This window comes from Sinohyriopsis cumingii, chromosome 4, assembly GCF_028554795.1.
Source record: "Sinohyriopsis cumingii isolate HCF-2022 chromosome 4, ASM2855479v2, whole genome shotgun sequence".
NCBI lineage: Eukaryota > Metazoa > Mollusca > Bivalvia > Unionida > Unionidae > Sinohyriopsis > Sinohyriopsis cumingii.
The window spans coordinates 105612469-105640136 of NC_142964.1; the positions used below are offsets into that span (position 1 = coordinate 105612469).

Genomic DNA, 27668 nt, shown 5'->3' on the forward strand with positions numbered 1-27668 from the left:
GTATACATTTCATGGTATATCATTGATACAGCGTACATACTATACATAGATTCTGCTGATACACTGCTATTCTGACCAGAAATATATGTCTTTAAATTGTTTATAAATAATCAGAATAAAATGTGTGATAAAACAACCTTGCCTTACCTTGGCTGGGCAGTTATATATTTCTATCAAAGCTATTTGGCATTTTCACACAATCTTTAACATTTGCATATATTGGTTTTGGTATAATAAGCATTTTACTACTATTTTCATTTACTAATTTATGATAAGTAAGTTTCTGTCATGTCGATATGGACAAACACTTTTTTATAATCAACATAATAATAATAGTAATAATAACCGTATTTGGACTTTTCGTCGAGCTTTCATAGTTGTGCACTCCACTGTTGGCTGTACTAATGCACACACGACACTCATAAGGATATTGTCCAGAAATAGTTTTTAAATCATCAGATGTCAACCCATAACACTTTGCATGCATCAAACATTTGCACTTATCACAAATAAAGGAACCAACAGCACAATTAAGTCAACATATGGCACAAGGCTAGTTCATGTTTTTGTCTTTTTCAAGCAGAAGCACTAGGCATTTTAGAATTTAAACTTAATAAGATGTTTGTTAAATATAAACAAGAAATATAATTTAGAGATATGTAAAATAGATCTGATGAAGCTAACACAGAGTAACTTTATTTTAATTGATATACCAATATTTACATGTCCCCTTGTATAAATAGGCATCATTTGGCATGTTGCATGCTTTTAATTGGTTAGTTATTCAAAGATATACAGGTGTTACATTTTGGGGGTTTACTTTTCAAGTTAGGAATAACATTACTTTCATTGATGACATTGCACGATTTTGTCTGCCAATTTATGACATTGTGTGCCTGTGTGAAAAATAGTCATTTCTGTCAATAATTTATGGAAAATATATATATATATATATATATATATATATATATATATATATATATATATATATATATATATATATATAATTTGGTTATGATTTTGTCAGGATTTGTGTGCCTTTGTTATGCTTTATCAAGCATCGACACACTTGCTGAGTTTGCCAACATATGTTTGATAACTCAGTAAGACATACTTAAAGATACGGCATTTTATTTCCATAGTTTGTTCAAGTAACTCATAAAAATACAAAACATTTCAAATATGATTTTGTCTGACTTTGTTATTATCCAAATTAATTAATCTCGCAATTCGCAGTCTATTAATGGGGTACTTGTATAACCCTAGTCTTTTGGTTTGCTTGATTTATTCATCAATCTGATATTGCAAGATAAAAACACCTTTCTAATATGACTTTTCTGGCTTTGTGCACCTTTGTTATGTTGTGTCGAAGATAGACAAAAGTAGAGATAAAAATTGATAACTCGTTATAACATGTATTGGAAAATTGCATTTTCTGTCCATAATCAGTCAAAAGAACAATTTATAAAATAATAACAAACATTTCAAATATGATTGTGTCAAGACTTTATCAGTACTTAATCACTGTTTGAATTTGAACTCTGTCGCCCAGTTTTCGGTAATTATTTTGGCATAATTATGTTGAAAACTAGTCTTTCGTTTAGGTTAATTTATTCATCAGTATAATTAACGATATAGATACACTTTTTTAATTTAGCTTTGCATCTCTTTGTCAGGCTTTGTGAGGCTTAGCAGTATTTAGTAGGACCGTACAGGCTGATGCTTGATTGGCAGGAGCCCAGACGTCATGCCACTATAATGACTATAATGTAGGAAATCTGAGAGACAGAGAAAGTAAATAACGAATGTAAATTTTTTTTTACCAGAAATTGCGTTGAAATGACATAAACTTAAAACAATGGAAATAATAATAATAATATTTTTATAATATATTATTATTATTATTATTATTATTATTATTATTATTTACAAAGGTATTTTTAAATATCATAGAATAGGAAAAGCCTATGGTGACCCATGAATATGCTGGGCATGTATTAGCAATATTTTGACTGACTGCCAATATTGGTAGTTAATTTAACTATGCAACTGTAAAAGTAAACAAATTTCAAACCTCATATCTTACCAAACAAATCATCTTTTGACAGGTGTTAGATTACCTTGAGCATCAGTCATAATTTCTCTTGAGATGAGTCATAATTACTCTATAATTACTCTCTAGATGAGTCATAATTACTCTCTAGTCCTGGGTTCATAATTCCATCAACAAAGCAGGTTAAGGTATACACTGCCATGTTCAAGTGATTCTATCTATACTGCTGTGTATACTGTCAATCATCAAACAGAATCTCCACTTTAAATTGTCAGCATTGCTCTAACAACAGACATGGTGTCCTTCTTCAGAATCTTGTTATTACTACTCTTCCAGAATTGACGGTCATGTTCACATAAGAATTTCACCATAAAACATTTTTAGCTGTACTGGCTGTAGAATAGATGAGCTCATGGGATGGTCTGTCATTTATTGTCTGTCATCTGTCTTCCGTCATCTGTTCTCCATCCATCTGTTAGCACAAGTTTGTTATTCCTACTTCTTCTAATCTACTTGGAGGATTGCCATGACACATTATGCACATATTCATTCCATGGTCAAGTTGTTCCTAAATGAATATGGTGCCAGACTGATGTTCAATAGGGGCCATATTGAAATATTATTTCACCTGAATGTAAATTAATATTGGCATGAAGTTTTCATGGAAGTGTTCTTATGATGTATAGTTGTTTCAAAATGTAGTAAGTGTTGATTTGATGTCCAGTTTGGTGACCAGAGTGGCCATCTTGAAAATACGGTATTACTACTCAACCTCCTGAATGGATGGTATTATAAACAAGGGTTTTTACTAACAAGCATCTTATGACATCTAGTTCATCCTAATGGTAATATTAGGATATTCATTATGCCTGCCTCAGTGGTCATTGTTAAAAAGTGATATAATTATTTCTCCTGAATGAATGGTCATATTAGCATGGGGATTTCACTTAGAGACTTTTTGTGATGTTAAGTTGGTCATAAATGAAAATGGTGCTGATCTGACTTCTGATATGACTACCACAATGGCCATCTTGAAAATGTTGTAGCTACTTCTCCCAGATGTTTGGTATTAGATATGATTTTTCTCCATTTTAGCAGAATTCCACTTTTTCCTGACCTGAATCAGATTTTTCTTTATATAGTCCGTTTTTTTATATCATCTCCTCTTCGGTTTTTTAAAAACAGTCTGTCTGTTCCCATTTCGCAATGACCCTTGTAAATCATTTGTTCCATATATTAGTTAGCACATGACTCTTGTAAAGAATGATCTGATTGGTCAAAGTTTAAATTCATCCAATGAATCTAAACGTAATGGAAACTGATGGCAAAGGAAAGAAGAAGCATGCTTGCAAAACATGGCATCCCGAGTTGTTGAGAGAGACCATGATACGAAAGGTTTAGATAAAGGTTTTAAAATGTATGGAAACGAGAATGGCTGGAGCAAAAAGTTGACGGAAATTTAGTTGGTCAGTTTATAAGAAAACAATGCTAGAGGACTGGCATTTTGTGACCTCCACAAGACAGATCTGAATTACGGTAAATACGGTTGGAAGAGTTTGGAACAGCACCTACAAAAGAAGCTGCATATGGAAAAATTGAAGCTCAGAAGGCATCTGGAAAAAAGTGCAATTAATTACTATAAGAAGAAAGATTTCTTACATGAGAGAAAAGATGTAACCCTCTATCAGAATATGCGCACTGCATGTTGCCAATACCAGCTTGAAAGGAAAAAGGCACTCATTGAGAAGGAAAAGAAACAATTGCACAATGAGCCAAAAAGGAAGGCTAAAGAAATCTTTGTCAAAGCCGCAAAAAGAGCTCGACCGGCATATCAACAGGTTGTGTCCATTGTAGAAAAAGACAAGTGAATATGGGATTATTTGTATATAGTTGATATACTTGGGTGTTTATTTTACAGATTTGTTTTACAAATTATTGTGACTTAATTACGATGTGAACACTGACATGCACATGAAATAACTTCAGCATCACTAGTAGTGGAGAATAAATTCATGTGACTATAAATATTGTGAAATTATTGAAGTAAAGTTGAAAATATTGGTAAGTTTATTAGTTTTTCAAATGACTTTTTTGGTTTATTTTATGATCATAAGTTGCACCAGGAGCAGTTTTTTATGAGTGTAAAATGCATTTTTGCTCGAGGGTCTTTGGCCACTTGACCCCCATATCGGGGGGGCTGCTCCTCGATACCCCACTGGGGGAGGATCCCCACCCACCTTGCAATTGTTTCAGCTTTTTTTCATAGGAATCATGTCTGGGTCATATTGACATTAGTGCTTTCACCAGAAGACTTCCTAGTTGGTAATATTTAGAAATGGTGCCAATCATCATGGCATCCATCTTGGAAATCTTGCTCTTGGTACTCCTCCAAAATGGAAAGTCATATCAATATGGTGTGTCAGTGATGTCAAGCTGATATCTAGTATGTCCACCACAGGAGCTAATTTGAAAATCTTGTTACTGCTGAAGAATGTCACAGATGGTTTCAACACTAATCAGCTAAAAGGAAGAAATGGTCTTATCTTGAATTCTTGTAAATTCTTTTGAGCCAGTAGAGCATCAGTCCCTTCAGTGGACTCATTTTATTATATGTAAACACTACAGACACCAATATGGCTACCACAATGGACATGTTAAAATATTGGAAATCTGTCACTAATTCTCTACCAAAAGTTTTTTAATGGTATATTGTTTGCCTGAAACAAAAATGGTGCCAGTCTTACATGAACTATGGTTGCCACAGCAGCTTATTTGAACATCTTTTTGCACAAGAATATAAGAGATGGTTTCAACACTCATCAGTTAAAAAGAAGAAATGGTTTCCTCTTGTATTCCAGGACTTTACTTTTGAACAGTAGATCATTAGTCTTTTGATGGGACTTGTGTTTAAACTAGAATCATGTAAATGATTTTTGTTTGGACAATATGATTTTGCTTGCAAACAGATTTATCATCCTAGTTGTCCAATATACAACCTTGCTTAAAAATGTCCACCCTTATGTATACATTAATTGCAGCTTTTCTTCACTTAAATGTAATGCATGTTTTGTTTCACTTTCAGGAGGATTGTCCAATACCTGAACCAGGACCTGGAGGTATATATAACAAATGCTGAAGTCTCCAACTTGCCTGGAATTTAGATTTTCATAGTCACACTAAAGTCGGAATGTTTCCTTCAGATTTTCTGCAATTTTCTTTTTTACAAGACACAAAGATATGTATTGGCTTAGCAAATATTTTCAGCTTGTCAAAATTATACTATTTAAAGACACACATATACCAAATTTTAATAATGAGAAGATAAAACAATATCATTGACAAGATACCTGTACAACTAAGCACTAGGAAATTAAAGGGGCGTTAATGGATATTTAGAGAATTATGGCATAAAAGTTTGATTGAACCATGTTAACTTTATATTTGGTCTAATAAAGGTATACACTTTCTTTTAATTAAACAGAAAGTGTCTTCATGTGAAGTTCTGATATTGAGAAGAATACATTTAGTCATTTTGATTGAACAAACAAGGAACATCAGGGTTTGAAATTAGCTTTTTTCAGTACTAGCAGCATTTTGATACTTGTAATATTATCAGTTAGCAAAAATCAGACAATTTTCAGTGTCCACAGAAATAGATTCATGTTTTGAAATAAATTTAATCTCTTCTAAAATATTACTAGCAAGAAACTTCGTGTTTTTTTTGTTTTGGCTTGCAATATCAGAATATTAACCTGCAATTTATTGAATATACTTTTGTATTGACTTAAGATGATGTACCATGTTTTTTGCTTGTTTTTTGGATGGCAAAATTATTCTTTTTTGTGTCCATAGACATGCTAAAAATATTTAATTTGGTGTCCAGATACAAATAGCAGCAGGAAGGGCGAACAGACCATTTTCTAGAACATCCCATTTTGAAAACTAAAACTTCCTACAAAAAATGAAAACACAAGGTTAATAACACCTAACCAAAACCTCTTACTAACTGAGAGTTTCTCTCTGGGGTTAGTTTACCTGTTACTTTTTTGTCATTAATGTTTTTATAAATTTGTATGTGTGAATATTTTACCAGGGCCGACCTTGTTGAGGTCATGCCCTTCCTGCTGCTATTCATGTATGAGTAATTAAATCATTATTATATCATCATCATCCAAAGATTTATCAAGACCAATATGATATCGCGATCGAGGATCATGTAAATTTATTGTTATAAATCCGTGTGGGGTAGCTTGCGCACGTGAAAAGAAGTTTTTAAACTTAATTATATCCATGTCCCCGGAACACCAAGTCTGATGAATATTTGGCAGAGTATGTGTATCAACTCTGTTAAATATAGCTAAAATATTACAGTTATCTTTGATTACTTTTGGAATTTGTGTATATCGCTGAGTAACATAAATTATATCAGTATTTTTATGCATACCTCTGGAAAATATCCTAGCTGGATTTGATTGTTTGTCCAGTATTACGTCATCATATACTACTATTATTAATAAATCCATTAAGTTCATCTATGGATGGTGCTTCTTCAATATCAGTTATAAAATTAATAATATCATTACCATCTTTATTTAACAATCTTGCATTTTTATTAAAATCCTTAAGTATATCGTAACATCGTTGATCATCAGATGGTGCAACTAAATACAACTTATCCCACTTAAGCCATCTCATTATCAGATTAAGTAACAATTGTGTCTTACCACTTCCAGATGGACCTATTATAATCATTCTGATGGAATTTGGTAGTGCTGGATGATGTTTAACTGGTTCTTGTTTTTGTGTCACTGAGAAATCAATGACATTCTTGTTATAGAAATATAATAAATAATATGAATTTATATTGTGTAAGATGTTGGGCACCCACTCCAACAAGTGAAGTAACAACAGTCATGACAAAAAATAAAAATCAGGTAAATGTGTAAAATGTGGTACAAAAAAATATAAGTTTATTTCCACAAAGACAGGTGGTGATATTGCAACTTTGCTAGAAAAATTACCAGGAACTCCGTGGGGGAAATGTCCTGGAGAAAAACACAGTCCAGGATATAATTATTGTGGTCCTGGAACCAGACTTAATATCAGACTTGATAAACAAGATCAACCAAGACCTGGTGAGTACCCTGTAAACGAGATTGATAGAGCATATTATATTCATGATGTAGCTTATCAAGTAAAGGATTTAGAGCAACAATATATTGCAGATGTAAAGTTGATTCACTTGTTAAATTCCATAAAAAATAAATCTTTCAGAGAATCATTAGCTAATTGGTTAGTAAGATCCGCGATGAAAAGTAAACTAGCATTAGGAAAATGAGTTTCTCAAGCTGGTAATTAATCAACCAATTATTATAATGGAATCAGTTTATTATTGCCAAGAGGATATTGGAAAGGTAAGGCAGCGATTAGTAAACTTGCTAATGCATCGAATGTTACACATACTGCCATTGCAGCGTGGTTAGCATGACAGGTGTTATGGCAGATTTATCTACCACCACCTAAACGAATTGAGTACGCACATTTTGATGTCAGTACTCCCAATGAAGTTCATCAAGCAGATAATTTGTTTTTGCCACACGATACTATCAAAATACTTTGACGCCAATATACATACAAATATGCGTTAACTGTCGTTGATGTTGCAAGTAGATATAAAGAAGCGGAACCATTATCAACTAAAACAACAACTGAAGTAGCTTCTGCATTTGAACGAATTTATCATTCTGGTGGTCTGTGATGGCTACAGCTATTGCAGGTTGATCCTGGTAAAGAATTTCTTGGTGCAGTATCATCGTTGATGAAGCGACATAAATGTCAAAATATGACATGGACATACTGCAATTCATCATGATAGGCAATTGTCGGACGATTTAATTGAACACTTGCTGAGTGGCTATTTGGATATCAATAAGCGAAGGAAATAATACAGAAAGATATGAGATCTCTTGAATAGGTTGCAAGATTACCAAGTGTAATAGCTGCATTAAATAATGAAGTAACTTGAACAACTGCTATGAAACCCATCAATGCAATCATGAAAAAACATATACCAGTACAACGACATGAATTTTCAAAACAACCAGTATTAGGTAATGCTACTGCAAGATATTTATTTGAACCCGGTGAATTTGAAGGCAGTAAAAAAAAAGCAACTGATCCAGTTTGGAGTATTACCCGGTACTACACATAAATTTTTTAGCATGGTTAGATCTATGGGTAGACCTGCAATATACAGATTAGATTCAACTGCTCCTCAACTGGGATTTGTACGTGAACAATTACAAGTAATTCCTGAAGATACACAATTACCACCACATTCACTTAACTAGCACCTCGACGTTGATTACATTCAAGACATGTCAGCATCACATTTTCACATGTATGACCAAAATTATTATTAATTCTATCTACAGTAAATTGTTTTGGGTTATTAAGAATATTGTTCCACAACATTATTGTGTTGCAGCTCGCACAATGAATATTCTGTTGTTTTAATGTCATGATAATATCAACATAAAGATCAAAATTGTGTTTATTTTTTTTGTCATATTTTTTACAGCTAAGTAATTTTTTTCTTATTATATCATCATTGACAAATTTGTTGTTGGCGTGAGTTATTTCTTTTACAGGAATAACCCTCCGCAACTGAGATATTTTTCTGACTCTAGACACTGCGAGATAAGCTAAGTTTGATAATTTGATATGATCAACAATCCAAACAACTGTATCAAAATTAGTTAATCCTTGCTGTGACTGAATTGTCATTGCGTATCCTACTGTCCATGGAGTTTTGTCCATAGTTAATGAGCTCTCAACAACATTGACATCAACTAAGACAATATCATTTAACACAAGATTTTGTCGTTCTGATGATCCAGGTATATCAACTTTAATGTTTTGTCTTCGTGTATCTGCTGGTCGATAACACAATGGTACAGGTAATTCGGGAAAATTCTCTCATTGTAACTGAAATAATTTTTGTTGAAGTGTATCTCTATTTTTCTACTTGCAACTATCAAATCATTTGGTCTCCACAAATTCCAAAAATCATTAATAGAAGTTTCTGGAATCATTACATGCATTATTTCACACTGAACTTTATTTGGTTGTAGTCTGAATAATTAAACTTTCCTAATTCTGGATCAAGTGCTCTATGATCATCATTTATTTCTTCGTAATAATCTACAAACGTTTTTAGCCACTCATGTGAAGATGATCCAAATACGGGTGGTGGTTGTCCATGATCTCCACACATAATCACAGCCGTATTCCGAGTCAACAACCAATCAAGAAATATTTTTAGTATTTCCAGCAACACAGTACATATTTCATCCCAGATGATAATCCTTGGAATATATTTCTCGCCCATTTGATCAGGAGTCCATTCATCTCCCTTCCATCGATAAAAGCTGTGATAAGTATGTGATTTAATATTTCTTTGTTGTATTTCTCTTGCAAGTCTGTGTGTAGGGGTTAAAACGATCATATCAAAATTCCGAAATAATCAGACGAGTTGTTTTACCAGAACAGTCTGGTCCATTAAGATAAACTGTTTTATGTATAGATACGGGATCAGTTACTGATGGTGAAAATGATAATTTGATATTTGATTAATTTTGCAATAAATATCTTCAATCGAAACGTCTGTGGATTCAGAATAATCAAGTATATTTTCTGTTTTATTCTCCATCCACCCCATGATGCATGAGTGCCAGTATTCATTATTTCCAACAATCCTGATTTTTTTTTTAATCGATATAAAACGAATCTGTAGCGACTCTGGCAGCAAATTTAGAAAATCGGTTTACCATTGATAATAAATTTATCAAAACATAGACAAGCATTAAAGATCTTAAATGAGTAAATTGCGGTGACTCACCATCCATATAACTAAAATTTTGCCTAATTTAGTTCCGTTTGATAAATTAACATTACTTCGATTTATAAATGTATTTTTATTTATTGTATCAGTAATTATTCAATCTAACTCGGCATAGTCTATAATTAATCTTTTACAGTGTCATTTATGGTCATATGATCCTCCTTGGGTAAATTTACAGATTATTTTTCTGCCAAGATCTTTCGCGATTTCTTCATCACTTTCTTTTCTGACCTCGGATATGTTATTAAAATTTTTAGTAATTTCATTCTCGTTGAGATCAGGAAAATTTTCTTTGATATTTTTTATATTAAACTTTCTTGTTGCGGTAACCAAACTTCGGTCTGTTTTTGATATAATTGCTTCTCTGACAACCAACGATAATAGTACTTTTACATCAAGCATATATCGTAACAATACTATTGGTGCCCACATCTTTGTTGAAAAATGTTTGTCAAACCAAACATAACAAATTGGATGAAGATCTTTATCAAACTCAAATGACTCAATACAGGCGAATCCAGTCAGGTCAAAATCCGGCAATAGTCCATTTATCAATACTCTGTTCATCTCATGTGTGGGATGTCAAATCGCTTAAAATATGTAGAACATTCTCCCATTGCAAGAAAACTCCCCGGATAACATGCAACCATATCAACCGAAATAACATTTCTGTGATCATATTTGGTATTCCATAATCCACCATGTCCGTATTCAACACAATATTATATCATCGAGAAAATCAACTCAAGTTGGTTTTCATGAATTTTTATTTCCAGCACAATGATCCACAACTGACGGAACTGTACAACAATTACCAAGTAATTGTTTATTATCATTAGTATATTTCAATGCAAGATTTTTCATTTCCTCATGGAGAGATTCTGCACAATAAATAACGCCATTAGGTATTACAAACTGATCATAGTTTTCATCATCAGAACTTTGAAACAGCCATGCTGATACAGGATCGTTCTTACTTATTTCATTAACAAAATCATATCTCCTTGGTAAAATTTAACAGTTCGATTTTGTGGAAATATTGTTACTGTGTAAGTCCACGCATGCGCATTATGATCAATAATTTCAATCGAAGCATCTCTTGATTTATATTTCAATTCGTACAAAATCTCTCCGGATATCGTTTTTACTATTATTGGAAATTTTAATGTTTTTTCTAGCTAAGCAACATCATTAATTGTAGCTCCGTTATCTTTAACTATTTCTTCTCACTCATTAATTATTTTACATCTCTTATCTGTTAGACAATTTCCATGAGTTGAAATGGTAAAATGTTCAGTTACTCGTTTGGCTACACAATTTAGCCCTGAAAATTTAATCGGTTTTGAGATCCCCAATGTTGGGTTTATCATTCAGCAGATATAACACGTAAATAACTCTGGTCACAGGATACGCTCATTTATAATACAGTTTGTCTATACCAGTCAACATTCCTGGTTTGGAATTTTTATTTAACTTAACAATATTTTCTCAAACACGTACAGTGTCACACTTGTCACAAGTAATCCAAGTATCACCTTGTTTGGTATTTACAGACACAAAAAATTTTATCCTGAAAAAATAAATTTGATCATGAAGATAATTAATAATCTTCATGGCTTGATTATCGCTCATTGTAGCATTGATTACTTTTTTATCTTGAACTTTGATAATTTTAAATGTTGTCCATGTATAAACTGCACCATCATTATAAAATTCTTTCTTAGCATCATGAATGATTTTAGTAAGATTATTATTTTTTTATCAACCAAAAATACCCCTTGTGAATCGTGAATTACTTTATCAAGGTCAAATCTGTAAGAAGGATTATTTTCTGGTATAAACCAGAAATCATCCATATAAATTTAAATGAATATGTTCAATTAATGTTTTTTCATATTATTATAATGACCAAGCAAGGAGACAAATGTAAGTGTGAATAATCAGCTCTATTGATTTTTGCAATCACAATTGTGTGAGTGAATATTGTTTATCTCATAATACATAAAACGTGGAAGTAAAGGTCCTATTTGTTGCATAAATTGCCAACACCGAGTATGAGGAAAAACTTAATTATGTTCAGCGTGTGGAGGTAAAAGATATCTTGAATTGACACAATATTATAAAAGTAAAAGTAACGGTGAGTTTATCAGTGTTCAAGATTTCAGTGTTCAAGATTATATAAATAAACTTCCACATAAGAGTGTTGATATCTTAGTTACTAGTTGATGAAATCGGAGCTTCTAACATGTGTGAATTATCTGATCTTGTTTGTCAGAGATGTTTTAAGGTTTTATTATTGTAGTAATGGAGAAAGAATTTGTAAAACATCTGGTAATTAACTAATATGAAGCATCTCGTGATGGAATTATTAGAAATTGTAGATTACCAAAACAAGTTGTTTATATTGTTAATACTGGTTATTTATCTTTCGCAATTAAAAAAAGATATTTTCCTTCAATTTATTTACGAGTGTTTTATTGGATTATTTGCGAAAAATCTTGTAATTGATCATATAAACTCAAATCCATTAGATAATAATTTATTTAATCTGAGGGATGTTACTCAGAATCAAAATTATAAATATGACAAAAATGTTAAAACCGGTAGACCTAAAAGAACCCACCTAACAAACCATTATATCTGTTGTTGAAATAAATGAAATTAAATTTCACTCGATACACGCAGCCGCCAAATATTTCAGTATTAACCCACATTCAGTAGCATGTTGTTCTGATGGTAAGACTAATCTAACATTTTCAAAAACATATAACGTATGGGTATCATTTTATTATGCCTGATTATTATAATAACTAAAGATTAGAATATATTATGTGGACCAGAAAAATATTGATGATATTATTGACGAGATTAAAAAATTGAAGTCTACGGATTTGTCAACAGAAATGGACAATATTAATGAGTTTAGTATCAAATACATCATAAATGAATATGAAAAGATTGAAATGGGAAGATATTTTAAGAAAGATACATTGAGTAATGAGTATTGTTTCATTTAAACACTTGAAAATGCTATGGATATTTGTATATCATATAACAGTATTCAAGAATTAATCCCTCTTATTAGTGTAATTCAACATGTTAAGGGGGTATTATGTCAGCTATATAGTGAACAAGATAAAAGACAGGTACATGCATGCAGACTTCAAAAGATATACGAATCTGAACAAAATGAACCTACAAAACAATATGATGAAATTAAAAAACTTAAAAGTGAAAAATCGGAAGATTCACCTAAAAAAATCTATATACTTGATGATATTATATGCAATAATGCTACAGTTAGTTCCAAAAAATAATATCACAGTGAATTATTTTTCGCAATACTATTATGAATTATTTCAGCAATACTGTTACCCTCAGTAAATTTAGGTGTTTTATTTCAGCATCAGTGGTGAGTGATTTGTGTATATCTTTTTGGTTCTCAAGTTCACCTTGTGCAGTTTTAATATCTTTGTGTAATTTCTGATTTTCTGCATTGATGTTAGATAAGTCTGTTTTACATTTTTTATTTACATCACAAGCCTTAATTTAATTGTTGCATTTGACTCGAAGACTATGTAATTTGACTGCGAGTTTTTCAATTTCATCATGCAGTTCGTCACATAAATTTAATTTTTCTGTAAAATCATTATTATAATCATCTAGTGTTTTACTTAACTCGGTATGTTTAACTTTGCTAATATTTATTTCTGCTTCAATTTTTTTTAATTTTCAGTACATAATTTGCTGTATAATTCTTTATTATTTTTTTATTTTTTTTTTTCTCGGTTCTTGTATCTTCAATGATTTTATTAACTTTGTAAGATTCTTACCCTTAACAGTTCCAGCAACACTGGCGGGGAATCGTTTATTTTTATATGATCTTTCCCAGATTTTATATAATCTGTCCAGACCAATATAATTCAGCAATTTTTTGTGGTGATATATTTCCACACAGACTTTTTTTTTTTTTTTTCATCATCCGGGGACAGATACGTGGGAACCTGAGGCATATGTATGAAAAAAGAAAAAAAAAACAATAATTATACAAAAATAATTATAGAAAAATATACATGGAAAAATAAACAAGACAGTAATTATGGAAAAATAAATATGGCAGTAATTATAGAAAAAACAGATAGAACATATTTAACTAAATAAGGCTTTTAAAAAAATAAAATTGGAGAGAAATTTTCATAATTACCATCCATGTTTATTTTTCCATATTTATTTTTCTGTTTGTTTTTCCTTGTTTATTTTTCATATTTATTTTTTCCATGTTTTTTTAAAAAAAATTCTGTTTTTCATATTTATTTTACCATGTTTTTTTTCTCAAGTTAAAATAACAGTTTTATAAAAAAAATCAACGACTGACAGTTACACGATATAAATTGCATTGTAAAATGACAAAATTCATCATTTCAGTTATTATTACTCAAATAATTTTTTGCAGACTGATCAAATTGCAGATTTTTGTTAGGTCAAACCTCGAGTGATTCTCTAAATGATTTTGGTATTTTTTGATAAATTCTCATTTTTCTGCCAAAACAACCCCAATCATAATCAGACACAATTCAGTATAAAAAAAAATCAACCACCAGCTTAGGTTGTGTTTTATGAGAATTTAATGATTTATCAATAAATTATTTAGAGAAACGCTCAGGTTTTGACCTAACAGAAATCTGCAATTTGATTAATTTTCTTTGGAAAAATCGACCAAAATCAGTATTTTAAAAAAAAAATCTTCAAAAAAACTAAAATTCGAAAATATTTCAGATTTTCCTGAATATAATAATAATTCTATAATTTTAGAAAATTCTGTGATCTAACAAATAAGAATTTATGATCTCACAGATTTATACTTAGAATTCCATTTCTTAAATCAAGCAAGTGTCCATTCTGATCAGTAAGTGAAATTTATTCTTAATAATAAATTATTATGACATCATAGATAAACAGGATTAATAGGTTCTTGTGTGATTAAATATCCAGTAGGTACTTGCAGAGTAAATGTATAAAGAATATATCCTTGCTTAACTTGATTTGATTTTTCAAGATCTATTTGAAAACTACCATCAGTTGCATCACATACAAGATTGACCGCGATCGTCGATGTGATATTAATGATTCCTGGTGAAATATGTTTGCAACTGCTGTATTGATCTTTGTTATATTGAAGAATACTTTTTTCTCCATGACTCGAGTATGCTGGGAAAATTTTCATCGATAAGATCGTTAAATGATTTTTTTAGTTCAGTATTGTCAAATCTGGGAATCACAAATGTTAGTAACTGTTCTGCTGTTAGTTTATAATGTTTTATAAATAACCATGGCACCGTATAATTACAGAGATAATTCATAATAATGTGGTTGACAAGTTTAAGATTCTCCACAATGGCATTTAAATGCTGTATTGTTTCAGTTATTTGTTGTTTTGTATCCTCGAGATAATGTTGTGATAACAGCAAAAATAATTTTTTTTATATTGCCAATTATATGTAAATTTTCAGCTTTTATATCATCGGAGAATGATTTAAGATAATTTTCATTAAGGGGAGAATCAATACTGAGGTATCCATCTCCTGAATTAAGCAATGTGATATACTCACTGGAAAACACTACTGGCATGCGATGATAATTGTATCTCCACGCATTTTTTTGATATCCTGGTTGTCTCATAAATTTTTTAATATCAGTGTTAAACTCGTTAAATTTTGGTTCTGGTGGTCCTTGATAAACTGGTGGGATTTCAGGCCAGCCTAACACTGATCTGACCGATGACTGATAAATATCTACAACATAATCAGGGGAATTTATCTCTATTGTGGATGATAACGTTGGTTCATGAACTGTTATAGCTATTTTTGATTCTCTTCCAGTTATAGATTTATTGATTTGTTCAATCTGATAACTTCCTTTGGGTATTCCAACAACTTGCTAATCAGGAGTTCCATCTGGTTTATTTTTATTTGCAAATACAAGCGAATTATTCACCTTTAATCCACCAAATGACTTTGATCTGATATTTGGCCAACTGTAATATACTCATAATTGTGCTAGTGCAATTCCATTTGCGCGAATTGCAGTTGGAAAGTTAACACTAAATTGAGGATTGTTTGAGCTCACTGATATCATGGTTGTTTTTAAAGGTGTTGTATTAACGACGATCTGTTGCAGTAGTTCTTGCAATGATGACATTATTATCTAAATTCTGATTTTCCAAATTAGGATTTACAAGATTAGGTGTGGATTTTATTACACCTATTACTTCTTTGTAAATCTTAATTATATCTGCAAATTCACAAACAGATATTTTACCATCACTAAGACTTGCTGATATTAGCGAGGATAATTTAGAACATGCTAACGTTGCTGTATGTAATTTTACTATATATTCACGTAATTTTGTGTTTGTACATGTACGTATTTTCTTTGCAATGATATTAAAAATACCAGCAATTGTTGTTGCAGCTGAAATACAAATTGTTACAACTACTGGTGCCATCACTGTTGTTGATAATAATATACCAGTTCCAGCAATAACAGCAGACACTGAATAAACAGTTATGTCAATGACAACTATATGTCTATTATATTTTTTTTACTTTTACTGTGTAATCGTCAACAATATTTTTTAATTGTGTTTGCCATTCATGTACTTGATTATATCTGTAATATTGCAGATTGATTGGAGAGCTCATTATATTAAGCAGGTGGTAATTTAGCAACTAATTCAAGACACCAATAATAAATCAAACCGAGTTTTCTTTCCTTCGGGTTCCATAGTAAACGTTACCTCGTCGTCATGCTCCAACATAGATCCACCTGACTGTGTATGTGGATAACATCGTGAAATCATGGTAGATCAAACACTGATAATCTGTATACACTGGTAACCTCAGCGCGAACTTTGATAGATTTATTAAGCAGTGACCATAATACTTGTCCAGACACTACTGTTTACACTACACTGTCAGTAACATTTTTTTGTCAGTGAGTCTTATATGAACAGATGGTGGTTTTCCCAAAAAATCCTCAACAGATCTATTTATTCTTTTGTGAAAACCCAAAAATGTTTGTATATGCGTATTATAATCAGATTTAAATGTGGTCGTTTCATTACCAGTGGAGGTTAACAAATTCATCAGAATAAGTTCTTTATTATCCACATATCTCTTTGTTGTAACTTCATCTTCTATTAATGGTTCTCTCAAATAACGACCGCTCCAGTGGCCTAGTGGTTAGAGCTTCTGCCTCAGATGTGGGAGGTCATGGGTTCGATCCCCAGTCGAGTCATACCAAAGACTTACAAAAATGGTACTAACAGCTGCCTCGCTTGGTGCTCAGCATTAAGAGGTTAGAGATAGGACTGGTCAGCCTGGTTTAAGGATAATGTGACTGGGTGGGACATCATGGTACATGTCTGTGGCATGATGCCCCAGTGCTAGACATCACTATAAACTGCCACTCTGCAGACATCGTAGCGATATGACTGAAAAATTGTTAAAGCTATGTTAAAAATCCAAATCACACACACTCTCAGATAACTAATAGTATTATTTGACATATTGAGAGAACCAGTCATTGTATCAATGGATTTTTGTACTTGATTATGAATATTACCTAATATTATTGATATAAGACCAGGTTTGATTTTTCCATTAGTGTCAATGGCATTTTCAGTTACTCCATTAATTCTAACAATAATATCTTGCAATGAAAGATTACTTGTTGTTAATTTTCCTTGCTTATCTTAAAATACAACCACTTCGTTTGGATCTACATTTGTAAGACTTAATAATTCAGATATCTCATCATTAATCTGTTTACGTATATTTTCAGGATTTACTGTTTCATTTTTTTTTTTTTTTGCAATGAAGATATTTAAAAACTTAACAGCATCGAGTAAATCAAAATTAGACATTGGTATCAATGTGATATTGTCCCGGGAAGTCTGAGTCCCTTTCTGTATTGTGAGGCTGGCAATCTTAGACGACCCGGTTGTAGCATACTTGTTTCTTTGGGGCACCTTCCTGGATTTTGTTGGCGTGATCTGTTTGATAAGTTTTCTGTGTGTAGAATTCCTTTTCCTGTTGCTTTCTTTATTACCATTCCAGTAACAGTTCCAACAGCACCTAACACAGCTGCTTTTGCTACAGCTGTAGTTGCAGCAGCTATTAACGTGGGTATAGCTGCAACAAGCAGAAATATACCACCTGTTTTAACCATATTGCTAATAGCACTTGGAGAAATATACTCCAGTTTTTAATTCTAAAGCCTTATTAAAATGTTTAAGTTGAGTCTTGGTTAACGATAAATTGTTTGGACCGCCACTAGAAATCTGATCTCGCTTTAATGTTATTGCTGTTCCGCATTTACTTGCAAGATTTGATTGTAATTTTTTCTCCTGACCAGAAGTCAGAGTGACATTAACTTGACTATATGACATTTTTATAATATCACGAGCAATTTAATTACACATCATTTACAAAACAATGTTACATGTTTTCCACTGGTGTGTCAATAACTCTTATTCATCCACCAACATCTTCAAATAACATTGATTTGTCACTGAGAATAACAGCAATTGCTCTGTAACCATCAGTGGGTACTTCATTTACATGAGCTTGAAAGTGTATATTAATGATAGTTTGTCACACTAAATCAAGATGCTCCAAAGAAAGTAATAAATTGGATATAATTTTGTAAAATCTAATTGTGATATTTGTAAACCAGTACCTATATTTTGATCACATCCCATAAATGTCATCAGACGATGATATGCACATGCTACATGATTTGTGGTATAATCTAACAATATATCCTCAGCTGGCTCTTGATGGCCATTTATTCTTAAAGAAACCTCAGTAACCCTGAGTTGGTCAAATATCATATGACTACCTTCTTGCAAGTTTAATCAATTATTATTTTGCAAAGCAATAAAAATATGACGTGAGCAGAAACACCCTGTTGTGATGCTACATGCCATGTAAATACACCTCGAACGGTACTTTGAATGCTATCTGTGGTGACTGTTGGAGTCATTACTGGCATCCATAGTGAGATTTTTATTATATTTACTTTACCATCATCAACATCATCACCCCGCCAAATTGCATCATTGTCATTACCTTTTCACACAAGTACAGCTATATGCTTAGCCCCAAAAATAACTTTTCTAACATTTCTACAAATCCAAAAATATGTGACAGTGGAATTACATGAGAATCTTTTACATCCTCCTAACAACATTGGTGCACGTGTTGCAAATCCTAGGTTAAAATTTGCATTAATACTTCCTATAATATCAAAAGCAGCAGCTGGTCTAGCTGCATATTCAAAATCATCTGGTTGTGGATCAGCTGCAGTATTTTGTGGTGTCCATATTTTAGTATACTGAATATGATTAGCATTGTCGGTTACATCTTTAGCAAACATCATTGATGGACCAGCTGATCTTGTATATTCATCAGAATATCTTGCTAAACCTATTATCGTTGTAGTAACATTGACTTCTTTCTGAATTGATTCAATATTTTTTCCATCAATCATATATGTAGCACTATTAAACAACACCATAATTCCATTGTTAACAAAACCAACACGTAGATTTTCACCATATGGCATGTCAGCTGCAACATTTGTTACAAGTTACCCTTCTACTTCAGTAAATGCCTCAGTGGGTAAGAAATATCTGCTTGTATCCTGAAATTGTAATTCAATTCTTCTATGCTGATTTTTTTGTCTTGCATCATAAGAATAATATTGATAATCATGCACAGACTCATCTTGTGAGAATTGGTGTGTCCATGTCGAATGCTGGATCTGATATACATTTAAACATCTTTATTATATTTATCATCATCTAAAACAAAGACCACTTCCTGCAATTAAATTTGCAGTTATATTTCTTTCTGCTTCACCAGCCAACTCTGATAGTTTTTGATTTGCAGCTTGATTTATTATTTTACTGACATTTGCAGGCATAACTTCAGTGCTGGGTAATTTTACTGGTTGTTGTTTTCATTGTATTAATTGTGCTAGTTTGTCCTTGATTGCTGAGAATGCTTTACTGGCAGCGTTACCAGTAGCACCAGAAGCTTTATCACGAACAAGGTCAATAGCCTTCATTGATAATTGTTTTGCAATTGGTATTGCTTTGGGGGCTATCCTCATAAATAAACCTTGAGCAACATCACCAAGTCCATCTCCATAAAATGTTTTATAAACAGGTAATCGCGAATTTACTACTCTGACCATGGTTGGTCCACATTGAGCATTATGGATAATCATTTTATTTATTACTTATTTATCTAATCATGGTGACAATTAGTCACTATGGTAATCATCAACAATTTCATCAATAAGTTCCTGATAAACGTTGATGTCCATGATACCGCTAGTAAATAATCTTCGACAAATATAAGAGATTTCATTCTTTCTGGAGAATTATTTCCAGCACATTTTCCTCCAGTCAGAATTTCTAGTCACATGACATCAGCAAGGACGTTATCAGGGCAAAGTTTATAGAGTAATGGAAGGGTTTTTTTGTTTTGTTTTTACAGCAAGACCTTTTCCTGATTTTTTTGTCTAGTTGTTGTAATACTGGCTGTGGTGGTTGTAACCGTGCAAGATAGTTATCTATTTCACTGGTAAATACAATATATCTATCATCACTGTTTTGAGCCTGATCAACTGCGTAGTGTATGTGAAATATCCATTTGTACCACCTTTCGCGACTTACAGCATCATTAACATACTCGGGGTTTTAAAAGTCTTTCTTGCTGATTAAAACTGCGCATGGCAAACTCAGATAATTTTGGTACGGTGTCAGTTTTTATTATGGTAAGAATACCATGTTCGGTAAATTTATCATTCACTTCAGTTTTATCTCTTGCTTGTTCTGGTTCTGGTTTTTGTATAGAATCTTTAATATCAGCCACTTCAGAATGAACTTTGCTAATACCTTCAAGTATTTCTTCATTTACAGGAGGAGGCTGAACAGCAGCTATCTCAGTTGGAAGATCTCGTAAAATCTTTTTTGTTTGTTTAGTTCGTTTTGCTATTTTTTCAGTTTGCTCAGAAGTTTGTCTTACTGATGGAAGAAGACCTTCAGTAGCCTCTACAACTCTTTCAGTGGTTTTTGTTACAGGCTTAAACAATTGTTCTGTACCTTCTTTAAATTCAACTTGTGCTTCTTTACGTTATTGCAATTTTTGATTAACAGAATCACGAACAGGAAGAATTTTTTTATTGCTTCTAATCTTTCTCACGCTAATCTAGCTGTATAAGATTCAACACCAGGTGCCATTATTGATATAATAATGATTTAATTACTCATACATGAATAGCAGCAGGAAGGGCATGACCTCAACAAGGTTGTCACTGGTAAAATATTCACGCATACATATTTAGAAAAACATTATTAATGACAAAAAAGTAGGGACCCTGAGTGGCTGAGTGGTCTGAAGCGCTCTCCGTTACGGATTACTGCCATCTCACCTCTGGCTGCGTGGGGTCGAGTCTCGGATTCGGCCAATGTGGGTATGTGAGAAAGCTTGCCAGTAGCTTCTCGTGGGTCAGTGGTTATTTCCAGGGTTTTTCCCGGGTTTTTCCTTTATCATTAATACTGGCCGCCATGTATAGCCTATCATGTGCTGAAAAATAGTGTTAAACCCCAAAACAACAACAACAACAAAAAAGTAACAGGTAAACTAACCCCAGAGAGAAACTCTCGGTTAGTTAGAGGCTTTGGTTTAATGTTATTAACCTTGAGTTTTCATTTTTTGTAGGAAGTTTTAGTTTTCAAATGGGACGTTCTAGAAAATGATCTGTTCGCCCTTCCTGCTGCTCAAATAAATGAATAAAACACCCAAGGTCAAGCAGCAAAATTGGCACATATGATATTTGACTGTGCCTCATGACACAAAGCAGAGTTGTCACACTTTATGTGTACATGAATGAAAACCATAAGTTTTGCCTAGTTTATTTCAGTCCACAAGAAAATGCAAACATATTGAAAAACCCTGCTTAACATATGAAGGAAAATAACCTGCCATGCTTTAATAACTTACCATCATTTTTTTATAGATGAAGATCTCTATAAATATAATCATATTAGTCATATGTGTTTTTCAGTAAATGAGAACAAAATGCAAATAGATGTATTGGGATGAATCTTACTTGTAATTTTATAGATAGGACAGTACTGTATTTAGTGGATGTGAGAGTAGAAGGTCAGTCCTAAATATTACTAACAGAAACAATGAACTGATCACATTTTGTGTGGGCTGCTAGCAAAACCTGTATAAGATTAATAACAAACTAAATTATATTCCAGTACTTATAAAATCATAGCAGTAAAGACATGAAATAAGGATCAGATTTCTGCTTCGCTATTTTGTTTTACAATTTGAATTGCCTATTTAACTTGTTGAGGATATTTTAATAATAAGCAAGCCAATTCTAAAATTTCAGAAAATGGTATTAGTTCATCTCTTTTGTCTTATTATTATAGAACTACATTGTGTCCAAAGACATCAATGCATGAATAAAAAAGCATTTGAAGTGATGTCCAGAAATTACAAGGCCTAGAAAATGTATTTTGATAGAATATGCTTAATCTATAAAGAAAATATGGTAGATGTTAATGCTTCCAATGAAACTCCTAGGGACTCTCCGAAAGAAACAAATGGGACTGATATGCAGCCTTGGGATCAACATTTACCTGTATAATGCAGATATGATCTGTATATTATCTTGGCTGTGATGGTGATATAATCAAGAAATAATCTTAATTAAAGCCATTCCGCAATTATCACACGTATAGTATTACATGTATTACTTATACATGCAGTATTTTATATATATATATATATATATATATATATATATATATATATATATATATATATATTTATTTATTTATTTTTTGAGAAATTCATGATGTCAGCCCTTTCAGCCTGTTAAAATTTTCATCTTTAGCTCTATATTTTTAACTTTTTATTTTACAGAGGTGCAGTTGTGCATGCATCATGTTGGCATATGTGGCTCTGATGTGCATTACTGGCAGCATGGTGCTATAGGTGATTTTGTTGTCAAAGCACCCATGATTCTTGGCCATGAAGCCAGTGGAGTGGTCAGCAAGCTGGGACCAGGTGTTACAAATCTGAAAGTTGGTCAGTTATAGTTGGATTTTTGTCATACTGGTATAGGCATGGAAAAACATAGGTGTCACTTTTGTAACATTATGCACACTGTCATTATTAAGATTATAATGCTGTCTTGAAATTTTATTATGTCAGATACCAGCAAACAACATTATTACATGGGTAGCAGATGAGATATCCTTGTTATACAGTAGTTCCCTCATAAATGATCACAAGGACAGAAAGAAAAAGGCAAAACCATTAAGCTATTACAAGTCTGGATTAAAATCTCCCCTTCATTAGTTAGGAGATATTTTTCAGTAATTGTCAAAAAAAAAGCTTTATATAATTTTCCAGTCTACCATCTGTAGGGGAGAAATTATTCATTGATACATTGATGCATCAGTACTATTGCTATTACAATACACATACAGATACAAGAGATGGAAAATCAATACAAAATAATACTTACCAAATGGAAGTTATTAGTCTTCAGCAGTCGTGAATAATTATTGTTAATTTGCTTTGTTGTTCTTTAAATTTAGAATTCATCTGTAACAGCATGTGCAGTCACAGGTACTCATTTTTATTAGTAAAAATGATAAAGACTATTGAAAGTTACTTGCTCACTATCTACAAGTTAACACAAAGTGACATAGTTCATAATCTGCCCTCCCCCATTCCATGCTAAATATCTTAACCCAGCAACATATTCAGCATATAGGATACATTTCAAACATGTTCCAAATGTATAATGAAATACTTTACTCATCATTTAATAACGTTTACATAAAATTTCTATGTTGAATTGTATCTTGTCTACTTTGGTCGATTTGAAAGCTACATTACTGGTCTGTCCCATGGTGAAATATGTTACACTAAACTCTCATTGGTGGTTATTGCATGTTCTGGTCCAGTTTAAACAATAACCACCAGTTAGAAATTAATGTAGCTTATTCCCTGCATGATAAACAGGGAGTATTGGCAAAGCAAGAGAAACTTTGCTCTAATGTCATTTATTGACATGTAAGGTACTTAAACAGATGCTGTCAGAGTGTGCATGAATCATGCAAAATTTGTATGAGTTCACGCACTTGGAGAGTAAAGATGTGTGAGAAGTCTCGCAAATTGGTTGAAATTGCTTGGCGAAATATGAAATTTTTATGTAATGGTTCATATGCATTTCAAGTCAAAATGCTGGATATTTTTGTACAGTTTATGAATATCACTTTTCTTAATTAAATTGCAGTCATTCTTTCTTGATACAAAATGGATTTTTGACCCAAAATAACATGTGCTCCATTGTTTACAGAAATGACGTATTGTTGCATAGAATTACCTGACGTGCAGAATTGGCCATTATGGTGGTATATATACATGTATATATAAATAGATGACTTATTTACTGAAGACCAGTTGAAACATTTTTACATTCAACCCATTTTCATGGTGACAAGTCGAGGTTTTTAATAAAGTAACTCAACAAATGAGGTTTTTAATAAAGTAACTCAGCAGACAAATTTGGGCATAGTAACACCTAGGGTCATGAGCCAGTTAATTTTATATCCCTCCCATTTTATCCTTGGTCAGTATGAAAGATTGGGCAAAGAAAACTGCATATACAGAAACAGCAAGATTCCATTTATATCCACATGAAGTATTATCATTCTGTACTAATGGACAGACATTTTAAATATGTAAAAGTTGAGACTTTTAATAAAGTGACTAAACAAAATATTGGGAGTCAGTAGACAGTACCAATCAACAGATAAAATGGGCACACAGTCATAAATATTAATAGGCCCATAAGTGAAAAATGTACACAAGCCTAACTTCCATAAGTCATGTAATGCAACCATTCGGATCACTTCGCCAATTTTCCCTAGTTGATATGGAGATAGTCGAGTAGTTATGATTGGTAAGACCGAATTGCATACATTCAACAAAGAGTCACAAGGTTGCATAGTTGCTTACATATTAATTAACAGTCATACATGCAGTATAAAATACTACAAGGGAGGACACTTTTCTGCCTTCTCATGCTACCTATTGAAGAATCAATGCTGATATGTTAAGCTAAACTGCACATAGCATAATAAATTTGGTACTGATGTTTAGCTCAGGCATTCAACTTCATACACCTACTAAAACTTTTACATAGTATTTATAAATTTATGGAATGCAAGACCATTTTCCAACGTTATCGCTCAACCTGACCATGATCGCGCCCATTTAATATGCTAGTGCAACGCAAAAAAATGGAATACTTAAATCAGTTTATCCCTAGATTAAATACATTTTCAGTCAACCAATGAGAAGACAGCATTCCATTCTGTGTATTGCACTTGCATATTAAGTGTGCTTGATCATGGCCATATCGAGTTATATCGTGTGAAAATGGCCTGGAATTCCATAAATGTATAATAGTACGTCAAAGTTTTAGTATGCTTACAAAGTTGAATGCCTGAGCTAAACATCGGTACAAAATTTATTATGCTACGCGCAGTTTAGCTGAAAAGGTCATGCTAAGTCATGTGAGAAAGTGCGAAATCCAGTTTATTTCAAGGTCGTGTTTTTTTTCTTTTCAGAAGCACATGCTTGTTATAAAAATAATTCTAACCAATCAAATGGAAGCTAAAAAAAGAGACTTTTTTTTTGTTTGCGGAATTTCAAATGTATGATTTTCAAACTTAATTCTGAGGCTGAAGAATGTCTCAACCTTGTATCTGTCTATGGTCTAGTTCTCACCTCTAAAATTAGCCACAGCTGACTCCAGGTCAACCAAAGTCAGCCATATCCCCACATCTTCGATGGACCACTTGCTGTATTGTCTTTCTGTCGGCATTTTTAGTCATGTTCTAAATATTCGGCTACAGCATCAATACCATATATGGCTGCATCCAAAAACTTCCGGAGATCCACATTCTGATTGTTTTCCTATTTCTGTTACAATTCGTCGGAAATTGCCGATTTAGTATTTCTATTCCCTGAAATTCCATGAATTACGATGAGTAATCCGGAATGACGTTATTTTTGTGGGGGGGGGGACAGAAGAGAAAACAAACATAACCGTGGCATGACAGAAACATATTATTAAAATAAAATACGCACCACCGTTAGAAGCATTTTTTCTTTTGATATGACATGGCACAGAAGTGATTATTGTTTATTGATGACCATGTATGGAAGACTTTTATTTTGCCATCTGTGGGGTAGTGGTATGTTTAAATGGAATAGCCCTCAGAAATAATTAACAGATTAATGCTTCTTATAACTCATCATCATTGACGGCTCAGTCTCGAGAGACCATGCGAATAGCGCCCTTGAAGTGTCATATGTCTCTGGGGTGTTGTCATCGTCTGCTGTGGCTGTGCAGGCCTATGCCCGAGTGACAGTCTATTGCAATTGGTGCAGACATATTGGGAAGTCTGAGTTACTGGGGTTGCTGCTGTGCTCTTCTTTCTCTCACGTTTCTCTGCCGCCAATTGGCCTCTCACATCAGCGATTGCTATACCCTTGCTTAACGTCAGTCTCCAGATGCCTCGGTCCTCTGCCAGCACTTCCCAGCCTTTGGGTGAAATGTCACATGCCTTCATGTCCCTCTTGCACACATCCTTGAAACGGAGTGACTGGCAGCCAACGCTTCTGGTGCCAGTGGCCAGTTGTCCATATAGGATGTCCTTTGGCAGCCTCCCATCCTCCATGCATCGGACGTGTCCCAGCCATCAAAGGCGGCATTTGCTCAGTAAGGAGTACATGCTGGGGGTACTTGCACGCTGCAGGAACTTGCTGTGTGGCATGCGATCTTGCCATTTGATTTTCAGGATGCGTTTTAGGCACAGTATATGGAAGGAGTTGAGCCGGCGCTCTTGCCTTATGTAGGTGCTCCAGGTCTCACTTCCATATAGAAGGGTGCTGAGAACGCAGGCCTGGTAGACTTGGATTTTGGTGTGCTCTGTCAGCACATTGTTTTTCCACACCCTCTTTGTTAGTCGTGCCATGATGGTGCTTGCCTTTCCATGCCTTCTGTCCAGCTCCACATCAAGTGAGAGAGTGTTGCTGATGGTTGACCCCAGGTATGTAAAGTTGTTGACTACTTCCAGGGTGACACCATCAATTTTGATGGAAGGGGTAATGGTGGTATCTTGCATGTTGACGTTGGTCTTTTCCAGGCTGATGGTGAACCCAAACTGCTTGCAGGCATCAGTGAAATGGTCTCCCAGTCTCTGGAGGGCATCCTCGGTATGGCTCACAAGAGCCGTGTCATCTGCAAAAAGCATTTCCCTGATGAGCACCAACCTCACTTTGGTCTTCGAGCACAGTAGTGACAGGTTGAACAGCCTCCCGTCGGACCTGGTGTGTAGATATACGCCATCAGTGGACAAGTCGAAGGCATGGGACAGGAGCAGGGAGAAGATCCTGAAAAGGGTTGGCGCCAGCACGCAGCCCTGTTTCATGCTGCTGTTGATTGGGAAGGAGACTGAAGAGGATCCATCATATGGGACAGAGATTATCATGCTGCAGAGTTTTGGGGGGCAACCAATCTTACTGAGAATTCAAAAAG

At 33.3% G+C, this 27668-nt stretch overlaps 1 protein-coding gene across 1 annotated transcript in view; it reads left to right on the forward strand.

Moving 5' to 3' along the window:
* LOC149801835 (sorbitol dehydrogenase-like) overlaps positions 1–27668 on the forward strand; it is a 57623-nt gene that overhangs the window by 5425 nt on the left and 24530 nt on the right. Inside the window, exons 2-3 of the mRNA XM_089956208.1 lie at positions 5136–5169; positions 22970–23134. Of these exons, the coding sequence (XP_089812334.1) occupies positions 5136–5169; positions 22970–23134 (199 nt within the window). The remainder of the gene's footprint in view (positions 1–5135; positions 5170–22969; positions 23135–27668) is intronic.